Source organism: Buteo buteo, chromosome 4 (assembly GCF_964188355.1).
Source record: "Buteo buteo chromosome 4, bButBut1.hap1.1, whole genome shotgun sequence".
Lineage (NCBI taxonomy): Eukaryota > Metazoa > Chordata > Aves > Accipitriformes > Accipitridae > Buteo > Buteo buteo.
The window spans coordinates 13,203,942-13,226,443 of record NC_134174.1 but is presented as its reverse complement, the minus strand read 5'-3'; the positions used below and the strand labels follow the sequence as shown (position 1 = coordinate 13,226,443).

At 42.0% G+C, this 22,502-nt stretch overlaps 1 protein-coding gene across 2 annotated transcripts in view; it reads right to left on the bottom strand.

Annotated features, from left to right (window-relative positions):
* Window positions 1–7,607: 7,607 nt before the first annotated feature.
* MAGI2 (membrane associated guanylate kinase, WW and PDZ domain containing 2) overlaps window positions 7,608–22,502 on the bottom strand; it is a 761,840-nt gene continuing 746,945 nt past the window's right edge. Inside the window, exon 21 of one of the 2 annotated variants that reach the window (XM_075024752.1) lies at window positions 7,608–10,639. In XM_075024752.1, coding sequence (XP_074880853.1) covers window positions 9,840–10,639 — 800 coding nt within the window. In that variant the 3' untranslated portion in view covers window positions 7,608–9,839. The remainder of the gene's footprint in view (window positions 10,640–22,502) is intronic. The other variant, XR_012650015.1, reaches the window with a different exon arrangement.

Here is a 22,502-nt window from a genome sequence, read left to right as displayed (position 1 = left end):
TATTTCCTCTGCCAAAGACTCAAAGTTTGACTGTTTGGGGTTTTTTTATAACTTGGGTTTTTTCATACTATTTTTATAAGTTTATGTAGTTGTAGTTTTCTTTACTGTTTATGGATTATATCTGTTAGGTTACTTAGACTGTAGGTCAGTGTATGTAACATTGTTGCTGTCATTTGAGTTCTTATGACTTGGTAGTTTCTTCTGCATCAGTTTTATTCTGTGTTTTCATGCCCCGATTCCATTAGATGTCATAAAATATCTAGTAGTTCCCTCAGGTTACATGTGTGCAAGGTAATTTACAATATTTTTTTAAATGGTGCGATATTAGCTAATTGTAAGAATTCTATGACTATGTATATTATTTATGACTTAAAGGACAAAATTGTTGCTTCTTAAAGTATTATGATTTTTATTATGCTCGTGAATCACTTTTCTACTGAAAGACCTTAGCAGAAAATATGATGTTTGCATTTTCTACTGATGCTTACTGCTAAAGCTCAGAAGATCAACACTGGGTTATGGAGTCTATTTTCTCTTGCCTATAAATACTTCTGTATACAGAGTAGAAGAGCTGTAGCAGAGCCATGCCAACATGGCTGGCATACCCTGCGTGCCAGCGGCACGCTCCCAAGCAGCCCGGCAGCAAGCCTGCTGTGGGCTGGAGCGGCCACAAAGATCACACGTCCAGGTTGTCCTTCCCCAGCGGTGAGGCTGCGAGGAAGGGTCAGCACCAGCGGCAGAGCTGCCTGCGTCTCTCCGCTTCGGACACATGGGTGTATGTGTGCACGTGTGCGCTGTGTTCAGGGGCACAGAGCAACTTCAGTGGCAGCCCACTTTGCCTAACTTTCCCTCCGTCCCCATAGAGCAGCTCCCACCACTGCTGTGTCCTACAAAAGCTGGCTGTGAGCAGCTCTTTGATATACAAAGGCTGTCTCTAACTGCAAGAAAAGGGAGTAAGAGGTGCCATTAAAATGAGCGGGTCAATTCATATTTCACATGCTACAACTGCCTTTTTGCTTTTTTGACTATTACTTCAATACAACCTTTTATAAAAAAGATGTAATAGTTCCTTACTGTCCCTCAGGCTATGCTGGCCGAGGTTGCTGCGCTTGGTAGCTTGATGTGAGAGTAATTGCTACTGTTGTGTAGCGACAGCTCCTACCGCCCCGCTTCGACTTGTGGGGCCCATTTACTCCATCTGAGCCTGCAATGTTTACATGGCCAGTCCTGGATCGGAGGTCCCCGACCACTTTTTTATGTTAGCCAGGTCACCAGGAGGCAATCCAGACCTGGATGGTGAAAATCAGCATCTGATTCTCCAGGGTGGTTTGCCCCAGGCAAGCCTGCTCTCCGGCCGATGGTGCCAGAGCTGTACGCTGCTGTGCACGTTATTTACCGTGTCCTCCTGGTGCGAGGAAAATGCCTGAAATGAATGGGGAAATCAGGGGGGATTTGTCACTAGGTTGGTCCACCATTTAGTCCCTTTGGACTTCAGCAGCGGCATAAGCGATGGGAGTTGACGGGTCCTGCAGAGCAGAGCGTGGACATCTAAGCGGGAAGGTCTGACAGAGAGCCGGGAGCTCTGGTGGCATCCAGGCCAAGGCACTTGGCGCCTTGTCACCTCCAGTCCCATTGCTGGGGTGCTTGCTGGCATTTTCCTGTAGCTAATGAAGCTCAGGGATGCAGTGCTTATAAGTGGGGCTGAATTATGAATAATTTCTATGTAATTTGCAAAACACTTTAACAATCAGTCTTAAAAACACTAGCTATCAAACCTTCTGAATTTATTTCAAAGCCTTTTAGTCTGGAAGGAGCTGCTAATCAAAGAACATAATGGACCTATAAAACTGAAGTAGAGACCTACTTGTTAACCTCAGGGGACCGCAGGTATGGAGGGGATCAATTCAGGCTGCATTTGCATTTGTATGCCAGCATGAAAGATGTTCAGTATAAAGAGAGCAGGATGAGAGAAGGGAGCGGGGACTGGGCAGAGGCTGCTGGAGGAGCCTTCCTGCAGGGAGTGAGGTTGCTGATCCTCCAGAGATGCTTTATGAGCAGAGCCTGGGGGCAGGCTCTTTCAGTTGTGTTAAATGTGAAGCCTATCTTGTACTGGGACATGAAGTCAGGGCAGACGCGTTGCTGAAGCCGCCCTCTCTCCGGAGGAGCGCCTCGCTATAAATCAATATGGCAAATGAATAAGCAGCCAGGTTAAGGGGGCTGTACGACCCAGAAGTCTCAGGATAAACTGCTGCGGTTAGGGAAAGAGCTTTTTCTCCTTGACACAAGGCTAGTTTGGGGGCTCGTGCTGCCGGGTGCTGGCTGTCAGGAGGTGTCACACTGCAGTGCCCGGGGATGCAGAGCTGCTCGTGCAGCCCCACGGCCCGGGGCTGTGACCCCCCTCAGCTGGCTGCCGTGCAGGACAGCTCTGCATGCTCCTGGGTGCAGGGGGGATGCCACGGGGCTGGTGTGCAAGTCGGATGGGAAGGTGCCTCCAAAACCTTTCTGGCCTGCTGCGGCCACGGTGGCACTCGAGGCATGTGTCTGCCAACAGCCACGCTGAAAATCGGCGCAGTACCAGGGATACGGGAGACAGGAGTCATTCAGGAGGAGGCACATGCTTGCATTCACCTTTCCTGGGGTGATACAAAAGAGTACTCAATTGGTATTGTTTGTGATGTTCGAGGTTTGAGAGGTACTCTGAAATATTCTCTACTAATGCATTACAGTGCTCCGTATTGCCTGCTGGGCTTATTTTTAAAAAACTTCTGGAGTGAGTGAAGTGCTAATTGGAATAGGTGTTTTGTACATGGTGAGCTTTGTGGACTACGCAGGGAAAGGTCTGATTTTTCTTCCTGAGCTAAGTCGGTACCTAAATGTAGCTCTTTGTACTTGCTGATTTAGAGACAGGGTGAACAATTTTCTGGTTTATGGACTGCAATTCTTTAAATACTTTAGTTAAAGCTCCTGGCATAGTTTTTAATCACTTTGGAAAGTACAAACACCAAAATTCATTAATTTCATACATATGTATGAATAGAAACTTCAGCATCATGGGCAGCCCTGCTGCCTGGTGATGGCAGGAGAGGGTGTTTTGGACTGGTTTGGGTGCCTGTTGTTTTTCACTACTTTTGAGCAAAGGGCAATCCAGGAGGCAAAACCTCCATTTTTTTTTGTGGAGTGTTAGAAAAGCAGTGTAAAAATTCAGGTGGCTTCAGTGACAGCAATGGCCCCAGTTTACTGGGAGGGGAGGGTAGAAGGATGCCAGTGCCCTGGTCTGACTCCTGCTGGGTCTCCTGCTGTAGCTGTGGCTCTGCAGCTGCTCAGAACCTTTCTTCCACCTTACAGGGGCACTGGGGCTCTCACCGTAGGTCTGGATTTGGCTTTCATGTTTTAGTTACTCCTCCCACTGCTTCCACATCTACAGCGCCTTTGCGTGGGCAACAGGGCTGTCCCGTGGTGGGATGCAGCAATTCTGGGGCACAAAGGTAAAGAGAAGTACCCCAGAGGCTGCATTCTCGACCTTCCTACATTGCAAGGAAGTAATTGCTGCTGCCGGTCTGTCACTGCAGTGCCCGCACGCTGCTGAGGCTGCTCAACGCGGCTGCAACCTCTGGAGAAACTGGGGGATTAGTCTGTGTCGGAAGAGCCCATCAGCACCCCGGAGTTGCCCCCGGAGGGCAGAGGACAGCATGATCTCCTCGCCTCTGGCACCATCCCTCTCCTTGTGTTTAACCAGGCCTTCTACTTAAATAAATTAATTCTTTTTTCAGAAGCGTAATCACTAAATATCCTTTCTTGCTGTCCCCAGAACTTGCAGTGCTTTGTTGCAGCATTTGTCATGTTTGATAGGTCATCTTTCTTCATTTTTAAGCTTAGAGGTTGAAAATAGAGCAGGTCAGCAAGCGGCCACATTGCAGAAAGCCCTGTCACTCCTTCTCTTTCTCCCCACACCCTTTCTGGCTTATTTTTTCAGTTTAAATATCTTCTACCTTAAAAACGCTTACAGCAGTTCATCTGTGGAAAACCGATAGCTTTCTGGATCAGTCTGCATTCTTATGTGGTTTTTTTCCTGAGAGGGACAGCCACCCATCTCAGGCATGGATATTTGGGAAGTTCCTGAGTGGGAGTGGACGGTGGTGCTCCAGGCCGCTGTGTGTGCAAGTGGGAGCGGGTATGTGTGCACTGGTGTTCCCCCAGCTGTTTAAAAGAGATATATTTGTACCTTGTAAGCAAAACTCTCCTCATCGATTAATTGAACTGGCAGAGTGACTTATTGCCATAGAGGCACTAAAGGCAGGAAAGGACAGAACATCATTTTTAGATTGGCTATAATTCAGAGATATTGCTTATGTTACTGTGTCTTGACAATATATTTTTTAAAAATTGCTCTAAGCTTAGGTGCCAGCTATGGAGATAAATGTGTGATCACATCATTGCTGTTAGAAATACCAAGAAAAATATTCTGCGACTCTGAAGGCTGGACTGAGCATGCCTGCACTGGCTCCAGGAGGGTGATGGTCTACACGGAGCCCACGGGTACCTGTTGGGGCGGTGGGGAGAGGCTGCTGCTCCAAGGCAGAGGCCAGTCCTGGTGCTCAGCAGGGGACATGCGGGCTGTCCAGCGAGGGGCTTGGGGCGTGGGGCTCGACGGAGTCCTGTCCCCTCCCGAAGCACAGCTGTTCCTGTCCAGATGGTGCACTGGATTTTCCTTTGGGAGTAATGGCTAATTAAAAAGGCTCACAGTTTCGATGACAGCTGTGAAGGTAAAGGTGATGTTCGGCTTTGACGTGATTGATAGTGAAACAGCCTTGGGAGTCCTTGAGCCTAACGGATGTGGGGGTGGGAGCCCTGCATGACACAGCCGTGGAAATTCTCTCCAAGTCCCCTATTAGTCATGAGAGTAGGCAGCCTGCCTTGCCTGTGTGGCCTTTATAGGAACAATTACAGAAAATATCCTAGGCATCAAGGGGACAAGAGAGGGAAAGGACTCTTTTGGAGACGTACAGAAGTGAACTGTGAAGTGAATCCCTAATGAGATCAGTCATCCCTGGGCAAGTCCAAAGCCTTCTCTAACTTGGAGCTTCATGGAAGTGTACCAAGAAACTTTTCCCTTCACACCAAAGCTTCCCTCCAAGCAAGGAGAAACATGGAGGGTGACATCCTCATTAGGTGAGGTGTGCTCTTCTACTTATGCCCCAGGTTTCTGCTGCAGCAGTGGTATACAAAAAGAACATAGTGACTAGGACAGAAACGTACCTGCGGCTTTGCCTGTCCTTGCCTTTGTAAAATGAATTTGGAGACTTCCAGTAGATATCATAGCATGTTGCAGCCACAAAACCTGGCCTGAATGCTTGGATCACTGTCGGTACAGACATTTAGCTATAATAGCATTGAAGAAAAAACATTACTTATGTTTGCAAAGGGTGTTACTGGCTGCAGGTAGATTTAGTATGTCTAATCAGTAACTGCTGCTGATTTCTGGAGGCTGCAATACAAGGTGTTGGGTATGTCTGTATGTTTATATGACACCCAGGAGTATGTTAACGATTTGTCCAGTGTGAGTAACTGGTCATGACACCTCTCAGCAGAGGTGTCTAATGTGGAGCTGCTGAGACATGTAAGGTAGAGGTTGAGAGTGGCAAATGATGTCAGCTGGTGAGAGAGGGCCAGAAGGAAAGAAGAAAAAAGAGGAAGACAAAGTTCTGAGCGATAGAAGGGGAAAATGGAGAGTGGAAGATTCAATCCACTGAAAGACACCAGTACTTATCTCAGAGGTAAGATTAAGAACAGGAGCAGTGGGGAGCTGTGAAGGAAGAGAAGAGATTCAGGATAGATCTGGTGGTGCTGAGGGCACCTGGGATGTAGAGGAGGCTAAGCATGAGATGTTCATATTCAGCAAAGATGGTGCAAACCAGACTGAAGCTGATCTTCGATGGAGATGAGAAATTCTTGGCAATGGTGGTTGGCTGCACATTCACATGGGAGATGAAAAATATCAGGGAAGAAGTGGGGCTGTGCTTGAACTTCTGCAACAGTTCCTAGCAGACAGCTATCCACACTGGTACCAAATGGTTGGCAGACTTACCACTGAGGCCATGGAACAGGTAGATATATGGGCAACAAATGTCCCTCCTGTTTAGGGGAGGGTAGCGTAGTGCAACCAGTGCAGCCCGTGCTCTGTTGTACCTAAACGAAGAGCGCTGTCAGTCCAGCAACTTTCTGGAAGAAAACATGGCATCTTTGGTGACATGTTGTGGGAGTTGTTAAATTTTCTGGCTTTTTTATTAAACTTGTTTGAAGATCTGCTCTTCCAGCAGGGTCTGCAGTTTGTGCGGACTTCCTAAAGCTACTGAGCAGAGGAATCCTTGGAGAGACAGTGAGCCCCAGAGGCAACATTTGCCACAGATTAAGAAAAGGACTGCACCGACATCTGCCTACAAGGTTTTACCAAAACGCCTCGCCAAATGTGCATTGCTGATCACGTGCAGGCAAGTTTACTTAAGCTGATGCATTGGAGTTTGGAGCAGAGAATCTGCGTCAAAATAAACATCCAGTTTGCTGTGTTATTGCATAGGTATGAACAAGTAGGAAAAAAGGGGTCATAAGAATGGCAATGCAATGCAAATGCTGTACTACTATGTTTAAAAGAGAAAGGACATGTTATTACCAGAAAAAGTTAGACTGGGTGAGGCTATATGGTTTCAGCACGCTTCCCTGTGATACCTGTGGGTATGAATCAGGCCCATACTCAGCTTTCCAACCATGAAAATGGTGGCTATTTAAAGAGCAGCAAATACTTTTTGAGTTTTAAAGATGCTTCAAATTTGTTATGTGTTTATTGTAATGAAAAATGATGTTATTATTTCAGCTGGTTGAAATTTTTTGCGTGGAACATTAATCTTCTGAAAAATGAGGCTCTGCAGAAACTGACTCAGAGTGTATGAAGGTAAATGATTATTTTTTTAAGAAAATTATATTTTAAGGAAAAAGGAAATATTTATTTTTAAAAATGTCATATTTGTTTGAAAAATACCAGTAGTTTTCCAGCCAGCACATCTTACAGTGCCTACAGTCTGTAAACTGGTGATTTATTTTGCCTAACTGAAGGTAAGGAGCATTTTTCTGTTCTCTTCAGTGAGGGATGGATTAGGCCCCAGAAGAGACTGTCTGGTTACCATTATTTTTACACCCTTATAATGTTTCTGAGACGCCGTTTCTGTAAAGTAAACTGGAAATCAAATTATGTCCCATTCACTCAGACTGTAAAAAAACCTTTCTAGGGGTAGAGCTGCCAGATGCGTTTTGTACATCTGGTGTACGCTTAGAAGTTGTCTCTCAGTACTGGGAGTCTGGCCACCCCGGTCCTGTGTCTCCTGGGACTGGAAGGAGAATAAGAGTTCAGGCTTCACCAAGGGAGAGATTTCTCTGCATCTGTGTAGCCTCATACACCTGAACTTGCCTACATGGAATGTGTCTGGTCACCTACATGTATATTCATAAATTGTTAAGAAATCAAAATGGAACATTCCCTTTTTTATTTAATTAATTCTATTCATATGCATGTAAAGGATTGTTTCTTGGTGTAACACTGAAGCCTGTCACTCAAAATTAATGCAGACTATGTACAATTGAAAAAAAAAAGATTTTTGGATATATATTTTATTTGACAGTGGTTTAGAATATCATACAGTAAACAAGATTTCTGTAAAAGTTAATTTATCCATAGTGGTGCGTTTCATAAAAATAGTTGCTCACTTACAGCCTTTCTGTGACTATTAATACATGGAATTATATTTATAGAGATAGAGCTGTACAGGGTAAATTCACAGCTAACACTACACAGAAATATTATTTGGAATGGGGTTTAGATGATGTGCTGTCTTCACAGGTTATCGATTACAGCCGCATAAAGCAATTACTGCACAAGGAGTAGCTGTGAACTGTGCAAATTAGAGTTTATGCAAGCATAATCTCAACTGTTTTTCAGATTTCATTGTTTGCTTTCTTTATACATAAAAATAAGATACTGGGACGTGCATCTACACTACAGAAGCATTGTCCAAAATCAGATTCAATAAATTAATGGCAAATTATATTGGATTCTAGTTCAGGGGATAAAGATTTTTTTTTTTTCATTAAATAAGAGTTTTATAAACAGCTACATGGACTTGTGCTTTTTCAGAAATTATAAATGGATTTCTCTCTCTAAAAAAAATTGTTTGAAAGCTGCAAAATCCTTGACTTGAGGCTTTTCAAATAATTGGACAGGAAGAAACATGCCTATAAATTTCTCAGTCCAGTGCAATGTTTGAGACATACAGTAATGTGCTAATTTCTTGGAACAAAGCCAATCTCAATCTAATTTTTCAGCAGAGCATGTGAGGAACGAAGATTGCTAGAGAACATTAGTTTTTAAATATGAATTTTCGACAGTACTTAGTTTTATGATTTTTTTTTTTTGATTACCAATGTATTATTGCCCAGGATTTTCTTTTAATTTTGACAGACAAATAAGCATATGCGCACTTACATAGACACAAACGCATCTTTTTGAAACAAGATAATGACTGATTGACTGAACTCGGAGTTATTTCCTGTGAAGGCAGACTGGAATGTTTACCTGGCACTTAAGGCTTGAAATTCAAAACAGACAAGCAAGAAAGATAAAACCAAAAAAAGACAAAAAAAAAAAAAAAATGGAGGTAGGGAAGAAATGATAAAATGGAAACCATTTTAAAAATGGAGATATATCGAATTTACTGAATGAGGACACTGACAACTGTATTTCAGAAACCAGTCTAATTACTGTTAACGTGTGCCTTAGAGGCACCTGCTCTGCCAAACTGAGGGGATGAAAGGTGAGAGTGTCCTAACTAAATGTAGATGGGTATGAAACATAGCACTGTTGGTAAGTGAAGCTCTCGTTTTCTGCAGGAGGGAAAGGCCTTTCCTTAAGGAAACTGCAGCTTTTTCTCTGTAGCACTCTTCCTTTCATTGCAAGGGCCTTGCAGGTGTCTGGGTTTTGAGCCTGACCAATTGGTTTGTGTGCTACCTCGCAGGATTTGGGGAACCTGTAATAAATCGCTTTCGAGAATAATTTGCAAATACAACTCCACCCTAACTCCTTTCCAATGTACAGAAACATGGTTTGTTCACAAAAATGGCAGTAGAAATGGTATCACAGAAACTAATCCACTGGATTCCCCACTCCTCCCATAGCGCCCAGTGAACTATGCTACAGGGTATCATGTGGACTATCCCAAAGCATTAACAGTGGAGACGTGTCATGAGTGTACAGTTCCGAACGATGCTTCAAAGAAACCCTTTAACCCCTGTCTAGATATGTCGAGAACAATTTATTTACAACATTTTAGCTCCATGAAAAGATCCTCTCTCGGTTTCAGCTTGCTCCGTGCAGTTTTATTTAAGGCGATGTTCCAGTTTGTGATTGCTCTAACTTGTTCCAGTTTCTTGATATAAAGTTTGAATGAAATCCAAGTCCTTCATGCAGTGGGAAAAAAAATGCTAAAGCTACACTGCACTATCCTTCTCTGATGTACTGTCCTTCATATTGTTTTGGTTTCTTCCATAGCTGCCAAAGTCCCTAAAATGGAATTGGGACTTTAGGGTCGATTTTAAATCTCCGTGTTGACTATATGCTTTTGAACTTATTAGATACTGTGCACATTGTCATGGAATTACACACTAATGTTTTCATTCCTCAATGCTTTGTGTATATGTGTGATAGTTAAAATAAATTAAACAAACCAATGTGAGACAAAAACTAAGAAGAATGTTCTGTGTCAGTTTGAGACAGTTAGAGGGCAACAGTCCCTTGCTTATCTGCTCATGGCAGAAGTACCAGACTTCAGGACGCTAGGTAGCTTATCCGAGCCAGGGATTTTCCACGGCCCTGGGGAGACCGTTGCCTTTCGAACTGTGGTGTTGGTGCTGCGAGTGCTAATGGAGTGGAGATGTCCCTTCCTGGGGAACTCGCCGGGTTTCCCATCAGGGTCCCTCTGGCTGTGGTCCATATCACTTCCAGGCGAGCTGCAGCGGTTGCTACTGTACGTCTTGGCAGCACCTGTATCGAGCTTGACATGGTCGGATGCTGCAGCTGACTTCTTCTCGCTGCTATTCGCGGATTTGTGATCTTCTTTTTTGCTAAGAGATCCTCCTCTCTTGCTTTCCGGCTTCCTCAGCCTCCCAAACTGTTCATCACTGGTTCCAGCACACACGTGCTCTCTCGCGCCAGCCTCGATCATAATGCTGTGTCCCACCGCTTTGCTTTCTGAGGTGGGCCTGCCACCATCAGTGGTCTTATTTTTGCCTTCCGAATATCCTTTCCAAGAAGCCTCTTCATGCTTTGACCTGTCTACCTTTTTAGGACTTGCTGACCTTTCTCTTTGTTCTCCTAACCTTTTCTTTTTGTGACCGTTCACCGAAAGCTCCTTTGGTTTCCTTACATCGTGTTCCCTCTTGATATCCCATGTTGGCTCTGGGCTTATCTGGTGAGAAGGGTCAGAGGGTGGGGCTATGTGTGATGAAGATAATGGTGAGATTATGTCATCGAGGGAAAGAGCTACTTCCGGCAGACCTGGGGAGGTGGCAGAGGGAGCACTCCAGGAGTTTGGTTCGTCTGTTGTAACAACAAAGAAAAGGGAGTTAAGGGCGTATTCAGCAACACAGGGCGTGTATTGCATAGGCATGTGTATTCTGAGCAACGTCAACACCCAAACCACGTACTGGACCAAAACTCCTCTGTCTTAGGTGAGGCAAAACTCCCAGGGGAGTCAATGGGGAGTTAAAAAAAATAATCTTCTCCCCCCACCCCCCACCCCCCCCACCCCCCACCAAATAAGAAGAGTTCAGGAGAAGCAAGAACCACAGGGTTGGTAACTGCAAATGTTGGAAACCTCGGTCTTTTTTCATACAGATTCTTCTTTCCTCTGCCTACGTTAAATTATTCTTAAAATAATAAAGGCACGTGCTCATGAAATCAAATTGCCTCTTTTGTAGCCGTATAATGGATTTCTTAGCTGGGCAATATCAGGGCTGTCTCTGAGAACAAATGAGAAGGACTTTCTGCCATCTATTAAACATGTCCCTACAAGCATATAATAATTGACAAGAATTTGTAGCTCAGATAAGGTCATCATTGAATTCTGTCTCATATTTTTTCTAAACAGATATAATATTGCAGTGTTTATGGCCCCACAATTCTTACAGGGTACTTACAAAGCTCTGCCTTTATATCACAGTGTCAGCCGCTGAGTCTCTTGGCTGTGCATTTTGAATTTCTCCTGGTTACTTAGCCTCAACACAATATTGTTGGACTGTGCAGATCCTGTTTAATTTAGCTAAAGAGACATCTCCTTTGCTGAATCATGATGATTTGCCTAATCCATTGGTACAAAACAGAATATTCTGAGATGTCTTTCTCTTGCATACATGATCCTCATTTCTTTTGATTAACATTCCAGCAGACAACAAATCCATCATGACTAATGACAGCACGACTATTCTTACCCGTCTACACAGAGGTTAGAGAAATCACTGAACTTGGCTAATGTCATTCCCTATTTAGCACCATTGCCTGGCTCTGAATGGTATGAGCAATAATCTGTCAGAGATGAAGGACTACCTCAGGAATCCATGGAAACGAGGTGGAGCTTGTGGCAAGAGCTGCATATTTCATGGGCGAGAAAATGTAACCTTCTAGCTGAAAAACAAGCATGGACTTCTGCAGGTCAGGACTAGTATCTCTCAGTGATATCAACTGTCCTTTAAAAGATACATTTATTTTTCTCAGTGCTATGGCTGCTTTCAAATTATCATGAAGATGCACATCATCTCAAAAAATGGAATGGGTTTTACTGCCCAGCCTGTGATCTGCAGCTTGCTTGACTGAGACGGCACTGTTAAGTTAATAGCTTGATTGAGTGATTGCTGTCTTGCAGATAAAAATAGGAGAGACAATAGTGAGGTGGGTGACGTAAAGGGAGGGAGCAGCGTGGTTAACTGAGGAGCTATTTACTTTCCCAGATGGTGTTTGTCATATGCTTTTGCATAATGAGCATATGTATGGAGAGGATTAGCATTTGAGAGGGGTAGAAAGTACAAGTTCTGTGTAAGACAAATAAACTTTGAGCTGAGAATCTAAATGGGCTGAGGGTCTCAACTGAATTTAAAAAAAAAAATATAAAAAAAAAAATCACACTTTCTTACCCTCCAGTTAAGGCTGAGTAATGTACCATCTGCTCCCTGCTTGGCACTTGAGCATGAAAAAATAAAAAGAAGGCTCATGCATGTAGAGTGATCAGCTCTTAGGAGCTTGCCTACAAAAAGCGTCTCCTTCGATGGGCTTGTTCTTTACTTCTGCTCTTCAGTGCCCCCCCTCTGGTCCAGGACCACAGGCTGTGCCTGACAGGGGAGGCGCAGACCCCACCCCAGCTCTTTTTAGATCAGAAATCCAGGGGATCCCATTTTGGTTAACACTTGAATCAGGGACCATGCATAGGGTACAGGTCACTTTGCCTGTTTCTCTAAAACTATCCCAGGACTCCGCCGAGCAAGATGAAGCTGCCTGCGTGCACCGGCAAGGTACCTGAGCTAGCACTGAACAAGTCACCTCGGGCCTTGGAGAATTTAGTTTGTGCTTTTTATGGCCTTGTCACACCTCACCAGGGCAGAGGTGGTGCCGAGAGTTGGCCTGACCAATGTTTTTCACTTAACTAGAGTCTTCTTTCCCAGTTGTCCACAAGATGGTGTTTTTCACTGAGTGGCAGTGAAGAGCAGTAGGCCATTACCAGATCTTGTGCAAGGCTCTGAGAGTATCTGAATTTACAGAAATAGCTTGTTCCTTTGGGAAGTGTCAGCTGCACACCCGTAAAAACATCAAACGGTCTGGAGCAGCAAGATGCTTTTGGGTAACAAGATTGCCTCTGTGCAAAATGTGCCGCTATACCCAAATCAGATGTTTCTTGTCCAGGAGGACAAGCCAGGTGGCCACCATTCAAAATCAGGGTGGCAAACGCCTCTCGTGGCTCCTCCGAGGCATGAAGGGCAATATTGTACTAGTTATTTGTGGGACACTCGGGGGAGGAGACCTGGGGGTGAGTGGCCTGCTGTTTTATTCCCTAGAGGCAAGAGAACTGATTTATTAATGGACTGTCCCCCTGGACAATTTTCATTTTTTTTCCTGTTTTCTTTTTTGGAGGGGAGGGAAAAAACACCAAATGTTGGAGTGAGAAATTGTAGCTGGTTAGAACCTACCTCAACAAAAGTGAATCAATGTATTTGTTACATGTAACGATATATAAATATAGATATCTATAAACTCGGATGTGCAATATCATATGCATTACTGTATTTCTGCCTCTCCCCTAGAGAAAAAGACAACCTGTCTCTGCCTCCCTCTAAGAAAAAGACAACTTGACCAACTAAACAAGAAGACTTGTAGCCACAGCTTAAAGGGAAATTTTGGCTGTGGGAGAACCCCAGATGGGCCACGGACTGCCATTTGTTTAAAATACTGTGCCTGGCCTTCTTGCTGGGGAGGCACCTATATGGGCTATATTTCCAGTGGCTAGGGGAAAAAGCTGCCATGAAATAAACTATCATTCATATTCTGTGACAATATAGTACTTGCAAGTAAGAACTTGACAAAATGACTTTCTATAGGGTTTAAGTACCATCTGAGACAGTCAAACCCCCATCAATGCTTTTTCTTTCAAATGAAATGAAATTATGTAGAAAGTCATCCTCAGCCTTGGTAGACGTTAATGTCAACAAGCCATTGTTGCAATATGTCACTGGCTGGTGAGGAGAATACTGATGTGAGGGCATTGTAGCTGACTTTCCTCTAATGTTTGAATATTACAGGAAAAATATCTAAATTACTGGAGTGGAGTAAAGTGCAGTAATGTAAGTAATTAGTTGCTCAAAAGAAAAACCTTTTAAAGAGCTGTGTTCAGGCCATAAGGGTTCATTTGGATTTGTTCAACCAGCACTAAAATGATTGCTTTTCCATAATAAATATAAACAGGAGAAAAATGCAAAATCTTATTCTGTAGAGCAACTAAACTAATGATTTCTCTTTATGCTTATTCTGAGATTATAGCTGCATTTTGGAGGCAGTTATTAATATTTCTGAATAAATATTTTTCCTTTAGTTTTTAAGCTTTATGTAAAACCTATGTGTTAATTGTGAACATAACTTACTTTTACTGTCTGTTATTCCAAGATCTCAAAACATTTTGCAAACATACTAAACCAGAGACAGAGCAACGATTTTACTTTTTTTTCCCTTAACCTCTGGGAGGAACAGAAGACAGTATTTGTTTAACAGAGCATGAACTACTAATGCCCAAACAACTTACAACCAGAAGTGAAGGATATCGCATTCAGTTGAAACTGCCGGAGACATTTAGGGACGATGTAGTTTTAAATTTGTTTCTGACTTTGTCACTATGGATATCATCTTTACTGTGGGAGAAATTGTTTTTCAGAGGTATACATCTCACTGAAGGCTAATAGATGCCTTCCTCCCTTCTTTGAAGGGAGAAAATCTCCCTTGACCTACTAATTTAGACAAGATAAATGAGCCAGGAGAAGCACTACAATCTGTCACTGTGATGGCATTTGATTTGTTGGAATTTAGTAGGTGTCTTCTGGGTGGCTTTTAGCTTCCACAAGCTACTGTCATGCAGGTTGGTGGCACTTCTCCATGGGACGTGTAAGAATGACTCACCTATGACCTGTTTCGCATAACTCCCAGGAAAGGAGTAAATTGCTAACCGAGTAAGAGACACCAACAGGCACAAGATCTTGAGTGTGTAGGAGGACAAGTAGGAGATGAACACAGCCATTTTGGAGGAAGAGTGACAAAAGGAAAACATCAGGAGCAGAAGTTTTCTGTCTAAAGGCTTTTCTGTTTGAGGTAGAACTGCCATGTACAAGAACCGTTTGCTTTGCTACGTCAGCTTACGCACGTTCAGTGGAGTGGAAATGAGGGTACTACTCTCATGTGTCTGCTTGCTCCTCTCTTAACTAAAGCCTGGTCTTCTACCTGGATCCAGTGCTTGCTGATGGCTTACATCTGAACCACTAGCAAAAGAAACCTGGCTCTTCGGCTAATGGAGAAGAGAGGTCTGTCTGTATTGCTTTCTGAGCATTGCCTAGGTACTAAGTAAGAGGAAAGAGCTCAGCCTCCTGAGAAGTTTATTCCATTTCCTGCAATACTTATGTTTTCTTTACAGGTTGTCCTCCTAAGATTCTGTCAAGTCTAATCTTGCTGTGCATATCTGCTCTGCCAAGACCTCAGGTCAAGAGAGGTTAGACCTCGGATTTGTGACTAGGTTCTCCTCTTGTATCAAAATATTTTAAGTAATTTCTTGGTAGTATATCAAGAATGTGAGATTTTTAATCAGATAAAATTAACCATAAAGTACTACTATTAATTTAATATTTAATAGTAATGTTAAGACTATTAAGTACAATAAAATCTCAGTGCCTTTTAAATTTCCAAATTATGTGAATAACGAACAATATATTAAAGCTTTGAACACTTTCAGTAGTCTGAATGAGACATTTCCTGAAATGTCTAAGCAGCTGTTTTCGTATCTTCCCAGAATTATTCTCCCAGGGAATCAAAGAGTTTTTGATTAAATAAAAAATATGGTGCCCTATTTTTTTTCCCACTTTCTGTCTGAAATTATGTATTGCCAGAAGGTGGCAAACAGTTCTTACAGATGCTGCTAATAACGAAAATGGGACAAAATTGTCCCCTGGTGAGTATCCAGTAATGTTGGCAGTGTTACACCAGGAATGCATTTGGCTCTTTCTCATTATAGCTTGACATGTCTGTGATGTTCCTGATTGCATTGGTCTCCTGCAGCTTGTCTTTAACACTCTCTAAGGAGGGATATTTCAGAAAATTTAAAGAATCTTTAATCTTTCATCCTGGAGCTTCCACAACACAGGCATACAGCACCCTTTGTATCCTGAAATGAATGATTCTCTGAGGTTTTGATGGTTAGAAAAGCTCTTGGAACCTTCTGTCCAGCTGTCAGCCTCATACAAACGTGACATGATATGCCACCCTTTCCCCCAGCCTCTCCTGGAAAGTGAGTGGCAGTGGGCTCTGCCCCCACCTTACTGGCTCCCTATACTTCTGGCTATAAACTTGCACTTCTTGTTAATTATTCAATAATGCTATGCAAATGTTTTCTCACAAATTACACTTTCCTTAGCTTAAAATGACACTTTGCTTGGTTCCCCTTCCACTGCACTTCGCCACGTTCAGATCCCTCAACACCAATAGCTCTGGAAATAAACATCAATGGATTTAGGTGCCTTCTGCTGTGATATGGTCCTTTGTTTGGTCAGTCACCATGGACACATCCATTAGCATTGCCCTTATGCTTTTTTTTTTTTTTTTAAGCTATGATGACAGTGTGCTATGGGTGCAAAATGTTGATTATATGTTCAGAAATGACATACATGCTATATACAATTACAAAACCAAATCCAGATTATACTTGGTTATTTTGGCATATGAACTACTTTTCCTTTCCTACACATGCAGTGAAGTGATCTGTTTGGTATTGTGAAGTCTTGTTTCTGATGCAATGAAAACCTAATCTAATTTCTTGCTATCTTAATGTAACCACATTCATTATACTGCTTGCCTGGTTGTACTCAGAAATGTCATGGTGACTCTGAATGTTTATAGTAGCTTTGCTTAAGAGTGGATTTTTTCTGCTTTCTAGTGATTTGTTTTTTTGACTTTGCACATTTGTATTTACAAAGGTTGAGGATGGTTGGTGAGGGTAACCACAGTGAGTTAACAAAGTCATGAAAGATTACAGGAAAAGAAACATGCAGCTGAGTGCCTGCATCTTTTACTTCTGAATTTTGTGCTTGGCATTTTCAGAAAAGTAGAATGATTAGTTAAGAAAGACTGATGTTTGGAGTATGAAACAATGCCGGGCCTAGTCTCTGTCACTGAAGTCATTGTGCATTTTTATTTTTGTCACTGGTCTAATATTGGAACAGGGGCGCACTCCTACTACTGGGAGCTATTGGTGGCATGACTTCTGCAAGTGTCCAGAAGAACTGAAGAGATGTGACTGTAAATGTAGAGTAAGTGAGGAATATTTTTATCTCCTCTGTAAACTTCAAATGTTTAATTTTACATCCAGAAAATTCAGAAAATTCAGTCATTGACATATTCCAACACTGGGAAGCGCAGCTCTACTTCCTGTTTTATTCACTTCCCAGTGCCATTGATACACTGATGCCCTACTTCTTTTCATGTTACTAATCATTACTGATGAGCAACATTTTAATTCCTTTGGGTTCATTATATCCATCTTCTATTGTATATGTTACCTAGATATTAAACGGAAGATGCCCCAAATATTTTTACAGCAGAGACGGTGTTCATAGACTCCTAGCAAGGGTCATCTGATGAGACTTTGAATGGTCTCATCTCAAGTAAAATTCACTTTCATCACCATCTCTGTACTCTGCATGGAGGTTTGTTAGAAAAAGTGCTTTCATGTTCAGAGATCTAATTTGAGAATTATTGAAACACACTTCAGAAAGAGCAGATTGTTAGTTACGCTTGGAAGACCAAATCTGCAGAAGCTCAGAAGATGATATTGCTTGTTTTTGGAGCTAAGGGAAGGGAGAGAAAGGGAAAATTTAAACTTGGGGCAGAGAGGGCAAAACTGCATATTGCAAGGAAAAGATTTAAAAAACCCTTTAGAAAAATGCTGAATGTTTTCTTGAAACAAGAAAGTCACACACATTGATTTGTGTTGGCTTTAATCTGTAGAAAGCGCTATGGAAGAAAGCACTTTTCAATTTTTTATGTAACGTATTCTTTAAAGATGGTTAACAAAGAAACACGGAAAGTGATTGTTCTCACTTGGAGAGTTCCTATTCTTATTGTGCACTGTTTCTGATCTTACACTATACCCAGTGCATCCTCAGTAAATCCCTTTCCCCGAGTTAGATGTTTAATTATGGCACTGCTTCACCAGTGTTTTACTGTCCCAATCACTTGAGATAATAATTTAATTGCCGTATAGAGTCAGAGAGAGAAGTGTCTCAGAAGACCTCCGGAAACAGATGTGTGCTCTGCTGTTGAACATGCACACCACCAATGTTGGGGAGCTCCTTCTGGGAAGCCCTTTTGGAGGCTGTGGCTCAAAGCTGAGTGGATGGACACAGAGATCGACACCCATTGCCCCCCGTCAGGCTCTTTTTATCAAGCACAGGTCACTGCAAATAAGTGGCCTGAGACCTTTCAGCCTAATACAGGAGATAACTAATGAATTCAGAAGCACTCAGAGTTTCTGTCCTGGAGAGCAGGTGGACTGGATTGTCTCCAGGACGGGGATGATCTTGGGCTGCTGCTTTAGCCCTCTCCTGGTTACCCTGCCCTTGTTCACCCTTTAAATATAAATCACATCCACAAGCAAATCACTGTAATTTTGTAATAATGCCTAAGCTCTGCATCATTTGGCTCTCTCCAATGACATCGGTCACTCCTTACAACAGGACAGAGATAATTTTAACACTGCCCTTAGAATAATAAGAATAAAAAAGGGTAATTTTTCTATGCAGATAAAACCTACCTAAAGTGCAGAATAGGAGACGGAAAAAATAACCAAGAGCCACACTTACAAACAGGTTATATTTCAGACCTGAAACAACTCAATTAATTTAGTAAATCAGTTTACTAATTTACGGTAATAGTCTTCTGGCTGTGAATCTTAAGGCCAGATGATTATGAGTACACAGTTTATCACTCATTCCAAGACACATTTTAGCTTGTTCAATAGATACGGATCTAGTAAACAGTCCTATCATGATCACTAATATGAGTAAACTTGGTAAATTTGATTTTTGCTGGAATCAATTTAATGTATCTGCATAAATGTTACAGAATTACTCACTAATACTGTGAACAGCTGAAATGAAAACTTGCCTGTACAGTGCTTTTATCCTCCACAGCCAGCTCCTCACTGCTGCATCAGTGTTGTCTACAGACAGGCTAAGTGCTAGTCTTGAGTGATGTTGCTCTAACCACGCATTATCATTCACTAGGTCCTTCAGGCGGTTTGGTACCCTTTTTGAAGTGCTGAGCATCTCACATATCTATCAGATCAGAGCTACTCAGGCAAAAGAACCTCATCCCTTCAGTAAAGAAGGTTTTGGTTTTTTTTTTCTGTGTGGTCAGGCAATAGAGCAGAAGCTGCAGAAACCTCAGCAGTTCTTTTCCAGAGCCATGCTGGAGCTGGCAAATCTACATTGCAAGTTACTGTATAATTAAAAAAGATAATGACTTTAAAATTAGTTTTTATTAATAGAATTAAGCCACATTAAGTCATAAAAGGTGTTCATAAATATGTTAATAGAAAGTGTGGTATTAATGAAAAACATTCTGCAGAGACTGAATAATTTAAGAGTTGGATATTACACACGTAATTAAACTTAAATATTAAAATCATTAATTACCAGAGCTAAAATGGGTGTTAACAGTAGGCATCACATCTTGTCTGGTCAATAAATAGCTGTCGTTATTAAAGGTATGCAGATAATATATAAAATTTATGTAATAAGTGAGGAATTGTGAGCATTTTGACTGTATATGAAATGCCCCTAGAAAGTTGTTTCTGGCAGGCGCTGAGTGTTGGCGGTTCTCACTTAAGTTCTCAGCAGGATCTTAAGCAAAACACATAATTTGGTTTGAACGCATCCATATTTACAAAGTTCATGAATAAGTATTCCCGTCTTGCTTCAGGTAGAAGCTGCAGAATTAGTTTAGTCTCTCTTTAGCAAACTCTTTTCAGACTGGAGGCTGCTGGGCACTGAAGGTGGAGAGCTGACCCTGGGACCACGCTTGCTGTTGGGGCTGTTGTGGTATCTGATACCTGTCGGATGCTGAGACAATTTTCTCTGAAAACTGTATAATGGGATGGAAGTGCACAAATAAATGAATGTCACAATGTATATTCAGCTCATAATGAGTAAACACAAATTACGTGTTGTTAGAAAACCCAGATGTTTAAATTTCTGGGTTGTGTATGTGTTGCTGTAGCTCAACAAAATATAACATGGTCTATGGTCATGTTCATTAAGCTTCGGTTGGAGAGTGACAGTTACCTGATATTGTCAAAGTAAAAAAAATGCATTTCATTTTCTGAGGGTTTTTTCCCAAGCTAGGAGTAACAAGCTATAAGAAAGCTCACAGAGGCCACGAGCTCTGCTAACCTCTCCCCATGGTCAGACCACAAAGCATCAGCTGGGAATTGCACCAGGGGATGGTGGAGTGAGAATGGCAGAGGCAGAACCAACTGCAAGTCCCTCTAAGGACAAAGTTTGCCTTCTCCTCTCCAATGGCTGGAATAACAGTTTTTTATGTCACTCTCTGTGTGACTATTTAGACTCATCAAATTTCCGATGCCAATGACGAGAGTCATAAGAGGTCCTGTTAGTTTAATTTAGTCTTGGGTATCATAGCATCAGGCTGCTGGCAAGGCTTTTCTGATACAGCTTGATTGCCTCTTGTTATACTTTTGTATAGCTTTTTGTACTTTCATGGCTGTGCTTTTGTCCCTAAAAGGGCTGATAGCTGCTTATGGATTCTTTTGAGCAAGCTAAAAAGCTGGACTTTTTACACCTGGGTAACCACAGATCAATTAAAAGATCATGTATATGAGTTCAAAGCCATTGAATCCCAAGTTCAGCTGATATTCTTAGAGGTGGAGTCTTTGTCAGGAGGTACAAAGCTAAAGTGTTCTTGTTCATGTCAAGCCAGAGGAGGACACGCAATAGTTTCCGGGCCCTTCTAAAGAGTATGAAGTTTGATGTCTCCAAATCATTATGTACTTAAAAATGTCGATGAGTGGCTCTGCTTTCCTATGGGGAAATGCATGTCATTGCAGAAAACTGACTGTGCTGAAGAGATTTTCAATCACTGGAACAGGCTGCCCAGGGAAGTGGTTGAGTCACCATCCCTGGAGGTATTTAAAAGACATGTAGATGTGGTGCTTAGGGACATGGTTTAGTGGTGGACTTGGCAGTGTTAGGTTAACAGTTGGACTCAATGATCTTAAGGTCTTTTCCAACCTGAATGATTCTTAGATTCTATGTGGAACCAGTTCTAGATCCCTTGGAGTCTAGCCACTGAAGCGGTTGCTGCACAACCTTTGTGATGAGAATTACTGGGCCAGGCCACAGGAATAACGGTTTGTGCCTTCATACTGTTCTCTTCGAAACGTAGCTCTATATTGCAAGGGTACCATCATAGACGCATAGGGCAGCTAACTCTGATTAAGAACAAGCTGGAACGATGCAGTCTTGCTATTAACTGGGGGCCCGTTGCAAATTTGCAAATGAAAGGGACGGTGAAATGAGCACCAGGAAAGGGACTTTACGGTATATTACACTGCAACAGCAGAAGACTGGACTTAATTCTATTGCAAACTGCAAAGACACAATAAGTGTTACTGAACTCCCATTTTTCCTATTTATTTGGATTACCTGAAGAAAGGAAAAACTGGTGCTGTGGAGACAGAGGGGTGGCTGCGTTCTTTCAGGCCCTGTATTTTGGGTGTTTATCTTCTAATATTGTCAACAGGATGGAAATACAGAAAGCCACAAAAAAAAGTTAGAAAAAGGTTTGTGGGTAGGACTTTTCCCTTCTCTGGCTGGTAAGTCTGCCTGCCAGTTTATGTGAAAAAAACTAGGGATAATGTTTGTTCATCTGTTTTATTCACTGTAATTTAGCTGTAATTATCTACACTTTACACCATATTAGTAAATATACTCCAGAATATTATATTATAATAATTAAACCTTAGTAATAAGAGAACTTGCTCAACAGCCTTATTATTAAATATTTGCTCAGATGTGGGGGGACACTGCCAATTTTGGTGTGGATTATAATGCATGTGGATTAGTGAGGTTCTGCTTTAATAATAATACTGAGTAGTCGACTAGGAATTTTAATCTTTAAAGAGCTTTTCAAGCATTATATAATTAATCCCCATAACACTCCCATGAGATAGGTAAGTAAATATTACTATCCCCATTATACAGATGGGGGAAGTGTGGGTTAGAGAATTCAGCTGGACTGGCCAAAGCCACTGGGAGTGTAATTGCCAAAGCAATGTTTAGGACTATGGAAAGAACTCGGTATTTTTGCATTTAAAAAGTAAGGAAAAGGTATTGCTTCCCTGGAAGCTCAAAAACATTGCCACAAAACTGAAAATGTCTTCCCATGTGTCCCTCTTTCTTTCACAACTGTATTTTCTGTTTCTATATCAAGGGATACCTATGTAAAAGGTCTACATATATTTTAAAATAGAAATTTGCTGTAAGACAGAAATAACTATACGCACTCACATACACATACACTGTTATTTAACAGAAGTATGTTCTACTTTCCTGCCAGCTGCTACATATTTATTAAATACTAAAGACTT